The 13,088-nt window shown below is 37.8% G+C and overlaps 2 protein-coding genes across 2 annotated transcripts in view; both read right to left on the bottom strand.

The window, feature by feature from the left end:
* The window catches only part of LOC107286494 (cilia- and flagella-associated protein 44), a gene marked incomplete at its 5' end in the record, with an annotated part of 39,837 nt that extends 38,661 nt beyond the window's left edge, over window positions 1-1,176 (bottom strand). The window contains 1 exon segment of the mRNA XM_029283951.1: window positions 1,102-1,176. Within this exon segment, the coding sequence (XP_029139784.1) occupies window positions 1,102-1,176 (75 nt within the window).
* A 2,290-nt stretch (window positions 1,177-3,466) lies between these two features.
* LOC107286535 (cilia- and flagella-associated protein 44-like) lies at window positions 3,467-11,304 on the bottom strand. Its single transcript, XM_015814925.1, has 5 exons — window positions 11,254-11,304; window positions 9,169-9,243; window positions 7,083-7,166; window positions 4,639-4,810; window positions 3,467-3,661 (listed from the first exon to the last, which is right to left on the bottom strand). The coding sequence occupies exons 1-5, from the start codon at window positions 11,291-11,293 to the stop codon at window positions 3,493-3,495; spliced, it is 540 nt and encodes a 179-aa protein (XP_015670411.1). The 5' UTR covers window positions 11,294-11,304; the 3' UTR covers window positions 3,467-3,492.
* Between the last annotated feature and the right edge of the window lie 1,784 nt (window positions 11,305-13,088).

The following is a 13,088-nucleotide window of genomic DNA, read 5'->3' as shown; positions in this document are numbered from 1 at the left end:
CCAGGGGGAGGGCCTTCTCTGTGGGTGCCCCCACCCTCTGGAACGAACTACCCCCCGAGATCCGGACGATTCCGGACCTCCTACCTTTTCGCCGCGCCCTCAAGACATGGCTTTTTCAACAAGCGGGTCTGGCCTAGGGAGAATTTTTAAATAGGGATAATTTTAATTTAAATTTTAATTAATTATACAGCGAAAAAAATATTTGGTTTTTAACAGGTTTTTATGGGGGGACGATGTTTTATGTGTTTTGATATGCTGTAAGCCGCCCTGAGTCCTATAGGGAGAAGGGCGGCATATAAATCCATGTTAAATAAATAAATAAATAAATAAATAAATAAATAAATAAATAAATAAATAAATAAATAAATAAAGGTTGAGGGATATGCAGGAGTTTCAAGTGCAGGGAGAGTGCATGGGGTGCATTGGGGTGTGGAAGGATGCGAGGGAGGTGCAACAAGGTTCAGAAAGAGTTCAAGGGGGTGCGCAAGGGTGCAAGAGGCACAGAGAGGCTCATGGAGGTGCACAAATGTAAACGGGCTAGGCAAGGGTTTGCAGGTAGGGGAGACTTACCAAGCAACTTGTGACCTTCCCTGCCAGTTTCCCCATTGACTTTCTGGGGAAGCTGGCAGTGAAAGTTTGCAAATGGCAATGACATGATTGTGAGTTGTTGCAACTAGTTGTAAGTGCAAGCTGGTTGCCAAGCACCCAAATCAAAATCATGCCGGGACAGCCAGAACTCTGAGGACCGATCATAACCACCATTCGTTCAGTGTCATTGAACTTTGAATGGTCACTGAGTGAATAATCTTACGCTGAGGACTACTGTAACTGTGCAGCAAATAAGTCTACTGATTCTTATTACTGAATTAATTCCATCACTTACACCGACACAACAAAAATGAAAGCAATTTAGCTTTTTGAATTTTTCTAAAACTAAATAGATTTACAAGATAAAGCCACAAACTAGCAGCTCTGTTATCATCTGTTTACAAATGATTCTTAAAGTACAGCAATTATTGCATCTTTCTATCAATGGTATATCTTTATTTTAGCAGCCATGTCTCTTGAAATGGCACTTCCTGTGATATTAGCAATACTCACCAGCTGATGCTTCTTTGATCTCTTCCGGCTGCTGTTCTGCTACAGTTGGTACCTCTTCTGGTTTTTCACTTGTATCTGTAAGCAGTATCACAAATATTTAAATATGCCTTTAATAGGGTACATTTCGATCATCTAACCCACAAATTCTACATTTAACTGTCCAATTTGTCCTATGGAGCATAGAAATATATATCTTAATTTTATATCTACATTATTGGCCATATTAATGGAACTTTTTAAAATCAGTTTTCAGTCAAGCTGAAGGATTTCTATCAACAAAATCATTAGTGTAGTGAAAGCTTTTATTCATAAGATATTACATATTGAGAAAAAATATAATCATCCTTATTTTCAGATACAGAAATAGAATATTAACATTAACAATTTATGTATTTATGTATTGTTTTAATCACAATGTGATTTTAGTGCATAACACGAATTTACACATATTCACCGCTTTACTGTATGTTAGAAACTCATAGCTTGGTACTTTGAATTCTATGAAACACACAAATACATTTTGAGACTGAACTTCTATATAATTAAAGAAACGATTAAACTGACTTGGTATTTCTTGCACAAAATGTTTCAGACATAGACATAGACAAACATTTGAAGATATGGGAAATTATTTCCATACATAAAACTTGGCGAAAACATTATGAATTTTAAATAGTTTCAGTGAAGAATTCTTTATAAAATAGATTATCAGCTCTCCTTCCATTTGTGTTTTCAGAACTGGTCATGATATCAAGTGACACTGATCACATTAGTAGATGATCTCTGGCAGAAGCAGGATGGGTTGCTTCTCTTTGAACCTTCAATAGTTTTTGATACTATCAATCATGGTATCCTTTTGAACCATTTCCAGGGGTTGGGAATGGGCAGTACTATGCTGTGCTGGTTTTCTTCCTTTTTCCAAGGATGGTTCTATTCAGTCTTGCCTATGGCCCTTGCTTTGCAGGGTGCAGCAGGACTTATCGTAGTATTCTTCCCACTTCTGTTAACATCATCAGTGGTTCTCAACCTTTTTAATGCCGCGACCCCAAACGGTCGTAAGTCGAGGACTAAACCAGTCGTACATCAAGGACTAAACCGGTCGTAAGTCGAGGACTACCCAACCGGTCGTAAGTCGAGGACTTTCCCTGCCCGGGAGCGCCACGCATGTGTGGTTCCGCCCCCTGCGCCGGCCGAGGCGTAGCTGGCAAGCGGCAGAGACCGAGCAGGCCCAGCCCAAGGGAGGTAAGGCACTCGCCGGAAAAGGGGAAAAAAATGGCGGACAAAAAAAATGACGGACAGCCTTGCTTGGCGACCCCCGTGAAATGGTCGATCGACCCCAAATGGGGTCCCGACCCACAGGTTGAGAACCACTGATCTACATGAAGCCAGTAGTTAAAATGCATATCTTATGATTATGAGATGAATTCATTGAATGATTTGTATGTGTTTATTGCCTACCTCAGTGGTTAAAAAGGTTTAAATATCAGTGTTCTTATGCTAGAGATGTAATATATTTGAGAACACTCTAATATACAAGACCTGGATGTCTCTTTGGCTGTCTCATTTTGGTTTAGAATTCATCCTACTGTTAAAAAAGATTTGGGAAACCAAAGTGAGGTTTCAGGATGAAAGTATGATATTGAATTACATACCAAAACTTTATGAAGATGTGTGCGGACTTTTTGTCTGCTTGGAATATACCAAAGTAAAGATAATTCTGCACAGACATTTATCCTTATGGAATTACAATCCCATCTTGAAGAATTGTATTCATACTCGACCACTGAATTAGCTGCCCATAGACATATGGAAAGATTGATCAATATGATTCAGTGTGGACAATGATTAACTTGTAATTTAAAAACTAAGCTACTTTACACATTGTTTTTCTTATTTTGTTATATTTTATACTTTGTGTTTTGTATTTTGTTGTATATTTTGTCTTTTTCTTTCCTCTCTTGCACATTACTGCAATAAAAAAAATAAAATTTTAAAGCCTAGTGCTTGGTACACCTCAAGGCAGTAACTGCACTTTCTAGGAATGGCACTCATATATATGCTAACAATTAAATACCAAATGTTGCATTTAGGAAAAGTCAAAAAGCAACAGCAAGAAATGTTAATTTAAAGCTATCTTGCGTTTTTATAGCAAATCTGAGAAATACGCTTCTTTCTNGATTATATTGAAACATGATAGTCCTTTATTGAAACTGTTGAGTAAAACTCTGCCTATCTGTACATGCATGAAACACCACTATATGCTTTTCCTTTTTTCTGTCTGTTCTGTTAATTAAACAAAAGCAAAAAATATAAAGGAGAGCAAACCCCATTAAAAATTCTGCATATTTTTCTGCCAAAAACAATTTAAGCAAAAATTCTTTAAGATATACGTCATACCGTGATTACACCAATCCCTCCACCACCTGTGCTTCGAAGGTATCTCTGATAGTTCGATTTCAAATCCAGAAGAACTAACTGGCTTCCAGCTATGTAGAGGAGAATCTGACTATCCAGCATCTGGAGGTTTGCTCGTCTAGTGCAGTCATATCCAAAAGAATGCCTGAGGAATGCATGCTAAGGAAATAAATGATGACGTGACCTAGGTTTATTGCATCTGAATAATAAATGAACCATTAATGAAAAACAATATATTATGCATAATGAAAAAAGACAGCATGATGTGCTGGTTAATGGACTATATTAGGACAGAGAAATTCTAAGATGTAGCTCATCATAATCTGGAAAATTCACTTGGTGAGTTTCAGTTAGTCACTCATTTTTAGCTCACCCTGCAGTATAGCATTGTTGTAATTAGAAAAAGTGGAGTAAAGGAATGCTATGTCCTAGAGGCATAGAGTTTGAGTGGACCATTGAGTCTAATCCAGTGGCTCAGTGCAGGAATCCAAATTAAATCATCTCTCGAACAATTACTTAGCCTCAACCTAAATTCATCCAATGAAGAGGACTTCAATACTTCTCTTGGTAATTGTTCCATCACTGAAATGCTGCTACTTTTTTCTAACATATAATTGAAATCTGCTTTCTCATCACTTAAATTCTTATTTTTAAGTACAGTAGTTTCAAACCATGGTAAATAGGTTTTGCTGATTCAGATATCTAAAGGGCATTATGTACATATTTGAACAGTGGTATAAAATGCTCCCTCAATAATCTTTTCTCAAAGCTAAATATTCCCAATTACTGCTCTTTCTCTATAGGATTTGTTCTCTAATAATTCTTATTGCCCTTGGCTGAATCTGTTCACTTTACCTGAATACTTCTTAAAGTGCTGAAGCAAATGTAAGCAATTTGTTCCATTCTGTACTGCTTTGTCAGCCTTCACTTAATTTAACCCCCAATTTCTTCAAAACAAAACCAATACCTTATTTACTAAATCTGTAAACCATTCCATTATTAATATACTGAATGTATCATTTCCAATGCTATTTTTTAAAAGCAAATACATTTGTTTCTTACTTTGGTTTATGATAGGAAACTCAAATCCTAAACACATGGATCTCTAGCAAAAATGGATACATAAGAGAGAGCAGGTTCACCGGTATGCCAGAATCTGGAGTTATATAGGGATAAGAGCACAGTTCTTCATAGTTATAATAGAAATTTTCAGAGATCTTCTTCTCTACTACTTCTTTTTTCTTCTTCTTCACTGGTTCTGGGGTTTTTTCTGGTTCTGGTGGTGGTTCTTCTTCTGGATTTCAAAAATGCCATCATAAAAACTATATATATATTGCTGAGAAAGAATCATTCATTTTAAAAACAATTTAAAATGAATTTAAATTTAAATTCTAGTGGACTCCTCAATGTTGTCTGTGCTGAATTTAAATTTAAATTCTAGTGGACTCCTCAATGTTGTCTGTGCTTGGTTGTTTGCTTACACACATTTCATTACCAACTAGATAACATTATCAGTGTTATTGAGTACTATATTTTCTGGAGAGGAAGTGCTGGCTAGACAGGAATTAACACCAGACAAACAATCAAGCAGAAAACAATACCCTAATCAAGAAACTACCAAATATAAAACCACACCACTATCAACACTGGCAGGGCAAGTTACTATATATAAACAGGGAGCAAGCTGATGTAGCACTGATGTTACTTTAGTTGGGCAATGAAAAGTCTGCAAGCAAAAAAATCAAGCTCAGACAGCACCAAGGACTCCATGGTTCAACTATGAGCTACATACGTATATTCTCTTCTGTTGGAACAAATCTAATCTCAGGTGCCTGGAGCAGAGATCACTGGAATAAAGGGAACCCCTGAGATAACTATGCAGTCTCAACAACAATGGATTTGAATTTCATTGAAATATAAATCTGGACTACAAGAGACAATGTCTAATGATCATAAGATTTCAAAAGAAAGAAACAAATGATAAAAGGAGATCACATAGCATTAAGAATTAATCAGTAAGCAGAGATCAGTTATGGAAGTAGTTTACATATCAATCTTAGATGTGCTTATGCAAAAATAAATCTCATTGCTTTTCAGAAGGCTTCTTTCGAAGGAAGCATATATACAATACAATTGCAATCTTAGTCATAAGAGATCTGCTATACCAAGAAAACTGTTATTCTAATTTGTGGATTTATCCCAATCTATAAGGTGATTAGTGACTGTGATAAGAGTAAGATAATCAAATTATAAGCAAATCACATGCAACAAAATAGCTTCATATGAATAATAAAGTATTGAGTCTTCAGGCAATTTTTCATGTTGAGTTCAAATGTGACAACTAATGCAATAGCAAGCAAACAGCACTCCTAACTAGCACTGATGAGGTTACCTAGTTAGGGTAATGAAACATCTGCAAGAAAGCAAGAAAGCTCAGAGAGCACCAAGGACCCCTCATTTCAACCCTGAGCTATAAATATTGCAATAATAAGCAACATGATACAGGTAAGTCCCCAGTTTAAGAACAACTTCTGTTCCCAAAGTCTGTCCTTAAGTCAAATTTGTAGGTAAGCCAGAACAATATTATTATATAATACTGTATAAATAGAATTGCTTAATGGACTTGAACCATTGTGTATTTAACTTGAATCTTTCTGTGTTTAATTTGAATTTTGCTAGAATAGGCTCCATTTTTAACAATGTCATTCTTAAATCAGAGCATTCTTAACTTGGGGACTTGCTGTACTCATAACAATTTTGGTTATCTTCTGAACTCCCAAACTAATGAAATATTTTAAATAATTTAAGGTTTAAAATATTTTAAATGGCTGAAATTTTTGAGAAAATGTGTATATGATCTTTTGTGGCTTGCAGGACGTTTATGTGCACTGTTGGGTTCTTGGTTGAGATTGTATGAAATCTTAGGAATAAGCTCACTGAAACCTTGCCAGATTTAGAAGTCTTGTAAGATTTTTACCATCTTTAAAACAACTGATAAACACTTGCCACCCGAAATAATACTTGAACCGAAAGGTTCAGGCATAATCAAGCAAATGTGGCTACATAAATAAAAAAATAGTTTCTTTGGACCAGTTATGCAATGCAAAGCAGCACAAGTCATAGCAATTAATTTCTGAAAAAGAAAACTTTGAGACTACAAATTACTTTAAGATTGACTGATTATTGATTGATTAGACCTATATGGCTGCATGGGGGAAGAGCGAGGCCTTCATGGCTCTCTGAAAGGCTAAAAGGGTAAAAGTCCCTTAGATCTCAGATATTATGCTGTTCCAAAGTGCTGAAGCAGCTACCAAGAAGATGCATCTATGAGATCCCACCAAGTGGCAACATTTAAGAGAGGTGACCCGGGACGTGTCCACACAATCTAAACTAGTAGGACAGGCAAATACGAGGCAGATCAAGAATAAATGCTTAAATCCCAGATGTAAATTTCATTACCTACTTTTTCATTACTTAGCTTATGAAAATAATTGCACAAAAGAGCTGAATAGAGGGAGTGTATAAAAATACACTTTTCAAGTCCACAGATTGCTAACAACACTCACCTTCACTTGCAGCACTTCCTGCCTCCTCATACTCATCTTCAGCTAGCTTTTCTCCTTCTTCTCCTTCTGGAGATGATTTAGTTTCTACAAATAAATAAGAAAATTATGTATATGTACAGTATATATTAACACACAAACACACACATGCATACACAGAGAGATTTTTCAGTCACCTTTCAGCCCAAAGGGGGTCCTAAAGTGCCTTATATTGAAAAACATCAAACAATGAAAAAGGTTAAAACAATTTTCACGTGCAGAAAAGCCTGAGTGACAAAATATTTTTAAACACATAGAAAAGGCTCATGTACTTAAAGTCAGTCAATGACTCATAAGTAAGTATTGGCTTGCTTTTTTTAGAAAAAATATTCTACAAACCAAAGTGCCATTGCAGAAAAAGTTCTGTCACAGACTTAGAGCAATACAACTTCACTTGGTAGGGGGTCATAGGAATAGCGATGTTAAAATGTTTTATCTGCTTTGCTTGAAAATAAAAAAAATTCTATGCCTGATGGACTTAGTCCAGGGGTAGGCAACCTTGTCTCTTTTATGATTCGTGGACTTCAACTCCCAGAATTCCTGAGGCAACTTGGCTGGCTCAGGAATTCTGGGAGTTGAAGTCCACGAATCATAAAAGAGCCAAGGTTACCTACCCCTGACCTAATCAATGCACATCTGAGAGCAAGACAGATAAAAAACAATGCACAACATGACCCTAGCATAAGCTGTCTAGGATATATACTAAGTTGAAAAATCAAAATCTGGCTTCATTTGTCTTTAAAAATTATTTGTGCTTCAGGTTTTCCATACAAAGAAAACCTGTAGCGATTGGTATCACATTCAAATATATTCTGACTGAAGTAAACAATGTTGCAACTATGTTTTTATAAACTGAGCAATAATTTGAGAAGGCTGGTGGCCTTCAATCTTCTAAAACCTACCACAAAGCATATTCGCAAGAACTACAGATAGTCCTTGACGTATGACAGTAATTGGGATTAGAATTTCCATTGCTAAGCACTGTGGTTTCAAAGTGTGACCATATTGCTTAGTGAGGGCAATCGCTGCAATTCTGATTGCTATAATTAACTGAATCGCTCAGTTATCATTATTAGATGAGGCAACTTCCTGCTGGCTTCCCATGACCATGTCCGTGAAGAAGCTGGCAGGAAGTTGTTAAGTCTCAGGCAGCTTGTGATCAGGCTAGCAGGCAGGTAAGTAGCTGCTATTATGTGGGGGAGGGCGCGAGGGAATGCATAAGGATGTGAGAGAATCACAGCAAGGCTTGAGAAAGATGCCCAAGGGTGAGGGGTGTGTGAAAGTGGAAGCAGGAATGGCAAAGGTTGAGGGATATGCAGGAGTTTCAAGTGCAGGGAGAGTGCATGGGGTGCATTGGGGTGTGGAAGGATGCGAGGGAGGTGCAACAAGGTTCAGAAAGAGTTCAAGAGGGTGCGCAAGGGTGCAAGAGGCACAGAGAGGCTCATGGAGGTGCACAAATGTAAACGGGCCAGGCAAGGGTTTGCAGGTAGGGGAGACTTACCAAGCAACTTGTGACCTTCCCTGCCAGCTTCCCCATTGACTTTCTGGGGAAGCTGGTAGTGAAAATTTGCAAATGGCAATGGCATGATTGTGAGTTGTTGCAACTAGTTGTAAGTGCAAGCTGGTTGCCAAGCACCCAAATCAAGATCAATTGACTGGAGGATGCCGGGACAACCAGAACTCTGAGGACCGATCATAACCACCATTCGTTCAGTGCCATTGAACTTTGAATGGTCACTGAGTGAATAATCTTACGCTGAGGACTACTGTAATTGTGCAGCAAATAAGTCTACTGATCCTTATTACTGAATTAATTCCATCACTTACAGCAACACAACAAAAATGAAAGCAATTTAGCTTTTTGAATTTTTCTAAAACTAAATAGATTTACAAGATAAAGCCACAAACTAGCAGCTCTATTATCATCTGTTTACAAATGATTCTTAAAGTACAGCAATTATTGCATCTTTCTATCAATGGTATATCTTTATTTTAGCAGCCATGTCTCTTGAAATGGCACTTCCTGTGATAATTGGTTAGCAATACTCACCAGCTGATGCTTCTTTGATCTCTTCCGGCTGCTGTTCTGCTACAGTTGGTACCTCTTCTGGTTTTTCACTTGTATCTGTAAGCAGTATCACAAATATTTAAATATGCCTTTAATAGGGTACATTTTGATCATCTAACCCATAAATTCTACATTTAACTGTGCAATTTGTCCTATGGAGCATAGAAATATATATCTTAATTTTATATCTACATTATTAGCCATATTAATGGAACTTTTTAAAATCAGTTTTCAGTCAAGTTGAAGGATTTCTGACAACAAAATCATTAGTGTAGTGAAAACTTTTATTCATATTACATATTGAGAAAAAATATAATCATCCTTATTTTCAAATACAGAAATAGAATATTAACATTAACAATTTATGTATTTATGTATTGTTTTAATCACAATGTGATTTTAGTGCATAACACGAATTTACACATATTCACCGCTTTACTGATCGTTAGAAACTCATAGCTTGGTACTTTCAATTCTATGAAACACACAAATACATTTTGAGACTGAACTTCTATATAATTAAAGAAACGATTAAACTGACTTGGTATTTCTTGCACAAAATGTTTCAGACATAGACATAGACAAACATTTGAAGACATGGGAAATTATTTCCATACATAAAACTTGGCGTAAACATTATGATTTTTAAATAGTTTCAGTGAAGAATTCTTTATAAAATAGATTATCAACTCTCCTTCCATTTGTGTTTTCAGAACTGGTCATGATATCAAGTGGCACTGATCACATTAGTAGATGATCTCTGGCAGAAGCAGGATGGGTTGCTTCTCTTTGAACCTTCAATAGTTTTTGATACTATCAATCATGGTATCCTTTTGAACCATTTCCAGGGGTTGGGAATGGGCAGTACTATGCTGTGTTGGTTTTCTTCCTTTGTCCAAGGATGGTTCTATTCAGTCTTGCCTATGGCCCTTGTTTTGCAGCGTGCAGCAGGACTTACCATAGTATTCTTTCCACTTCTGTTAACATCTACATGAAGCCAGTAGGTAAAATGCATATCTTATGATTATGAGATGAACTCATTGAATGATTTGTATGTGTTTATTGCCCACCTCAGTAGTTAAAAAGGCTTAAATATCAGCGTTCTTATGCTAGAGATGTAATATATTTGAGAGCACTCTAATATACAAGACCTGGATGTCTCTTTGGCTATCTCATTCTGGTTTAGTATTCATCCTACTGTTAAAAAAGATTTGGGAAACCAAAGTGAGGTTTCAGGATGAAAGTATGATATTGAATTACATACCAAAACTTTATGAAGATGTGTGCGGACTTTTTGTCTGCTTGGAATATACCAAAATAAAGATAATTCTGCACAGACATTTATCCTTATGGAATTACAATCCCATCTTGAAGAATTGTATTCATACTCCACCACTGAATTAGCTGCCCATAGACATATGGAAAGATTGATCAATATGATTCAGTGTGGACAATGATTAACTTGTAATTTAAAAACTAAGCTACTTTACACATTGTTTTTCTTATTTTGTTATATTTTATACTTTATGTTTTGTATTTTGTTGTATATTTTGTCTTTTTCTTTCCTCTCTGGCACATTACTGCAATAAAAAAATAAAATTTTAAAGCCTAGTGCTTGGTACACCTCAAGGCAGTAACTGCACTTTCTAGGAATGGCACTCATATATATGCTAACAATTAAATACCAAATGTTGCATTTAGGAAAAGTCAAAAAGCAACAGCAAGAAATGTTAATTTAAAGCTATCTTGCGTTTTTATAGCAAATCTGAGAAATACGCTTCTTTCTGGATTCTGCATCTCCCAAAAGAGAGAAAAGAGTTGCCCATGAATGTTACTTGATCATGTTTATTAACATTCTCCCCCTTTCAATATGAAGACATGATCTCCACAAAGTACTCCAATGACTCTGAAGCCATTTACTATTTCAATAAATGCATTTGCCTGCTTTCACTCTACTAATAAGCAACTCGTTGCTATGAGAAAGGGACACTTTCGGCGGGTGAGGTGTTTCACGGCCAAGGGAAGTCAATTCCAAGAAGTCTTACGTGGAGAAAGCGGGAAAGTTACCTTTTGCTTCGTCGCCCTCCTGTTCCCCACTCGGCTCCATTGTAGTTGACACTGGTTGCTCAGCAACCAAAGACGGGCGCCCGAAGACATCTGGGAAATTGAGTTTTAAAATTGCGCGTGCTTAAGGCGCCTGCGTGGAGTAATAGGATCCTCGTGGTGGCTTTACTGGGTGTTTTCATACAGCGATTCCGTACCTGTAAACTTTGCTTCTGTATTAACTGGCGGACGTAGGAAGTCATTTTGTACAGGAAGGAGACGGAAGAAATGTGTTCCTTATATAAGAAGGTTTGGAATGGTGGCGATAAATTGAAGATTCAGTTTGTGGATTGAAGTCCTCGTTTACTTTCTAGTTTTGCTGGACTGCAACTCCCATAATCGCCGGCCGCTACTCCTATTCATTTGAGATTTACGGAAACGCGGAGGCTGTTAATTTGATCGATCAATCCGAAAATAAATGCCTCCGCGTTCAAGACGTTTCCTCTTACAGCGTGTTAAAAGAGGGAGCTTGTTTATTTGTTATCCTTGCGATATACCGCCGACTATCGAAGTCTCCCAGTTTTAACAGTTGCCGAACAGAATAAAAATTACCAACACATTCCTAAAAAAAGGACCGGCTCGTTTATAGTTTCCCATCTATCACGAGGGTTGCCGCCATTTTCCAGCCGACAGGCTCATAAGTGTTTCTCAACCTTGGCAATTTTAAGGCATGTGGACTTCAACTCCCAGAATTCCACAGCCAGCAATGCTGGCTGTGGAATTCTGGGAGTTGAAGTCCACATGTCTTAAAATTGTCAAGGTTGAGAAACACTGTCATAAACTTTCAAGAGCTGTAATGCAAATGCGGTAATGGGAGAAAGCTGCACCTGTTGATTTCGTCACTCAGTTAAACATGCTGGAAACTTCAAAGCGGGGCGAGAGGATCGAGCAAATGAGCTCATTTCTTCTACAGTTGCCAAAGGCGTGGCCGCTGCAACTCTGCGTTGGCCAATGTATTTTTAATTTTACTAGTGGATAGCAAGTGTAACGCTTTATGGCAGTCTTCTGCTAGCGACAATTATCAAGTTTTCAAAAAAAATCTGTGTTTTTGGATTGAAAACATCCAGTAGATAGGATCGGGTCACAATCTTTTGCAAATGGATGCTCAAGTCCAAAAATCGTCCCCTTGGGCACAGTAAGAGAGAGAAAAATGTGCATGTAGATGGTGTGTGTGTACCACACACACGTACCTCTTTGGTTTAAATGGCCGTATTCGGGATAAATTTTCAAAAGCGCAACACAGGTTTATATAACGCTAAGGTGCAACCCTTGCGTGCACATAGCTGCCAATTCCATCAAATTTCTAAAACTGCTTGTGTAAGGCGACCTTAGGTGGAAAGGAGAGAAAATAAGGGATGTCGTGAACAGAAGTGACATATTTGTTATGGCACCAGGTGTAACAGTTGGATCCAGAGAGTTTGCGACCCCGTTGCCTTACGTGATTCCATCTAGTATAATTAGCGTATGGCGTGTGGATTCGCTCTAACCGGGACAATCGAGCTAATTTAATAACCGCGGTCCAGTTCATTATACGTCGTGAGAATACCGCCGGCATAGGAGAAGCAAGCGAGGACGGTGCTATTGCGTCCAATCTTGCTTGCTACCTTCTCCGGCATCGGGCTAGCTGCTGTTGGAACAGATTAATGGCCGGCGCCCTTTGGTCTGATCCAGCAGAGGTCTCTGCTCCCGCTTTCCCAGCGAGCCTCAAGGAAGGAGGGAGCCTTGGGGCGAGCGCGGCACCTGCAGGTATTCGCCGCGGAGTGCACCTACAGGGAATGGGAAAGTGCTTCAGCAACAAG

The sequence above is a fragment of the Protobothrops mucrosquamatus genome, unplaced genomic scaffold (genome assembly GCF_001527695.2).
Source record: "Protobothrops mucrosquamatus isolate PMUCROS unplaced genomic scaffold, P.Mucros_1.0 scaffold_96, whole genome shotgun sequence".
Taxonomy (NCBI): domain Eukaryota; kingdom Metazoa; phylum Chordata; class Lepidosauria; order Squamata; family Viperidae; genus Protobothrops; species Protobothrops mucrosquamatus.
The sequence above is the reverse complement of the archived record's forward strand: the minus strand, read 5'-3'. Positions and strand labels throughout refer to the sequence as shown.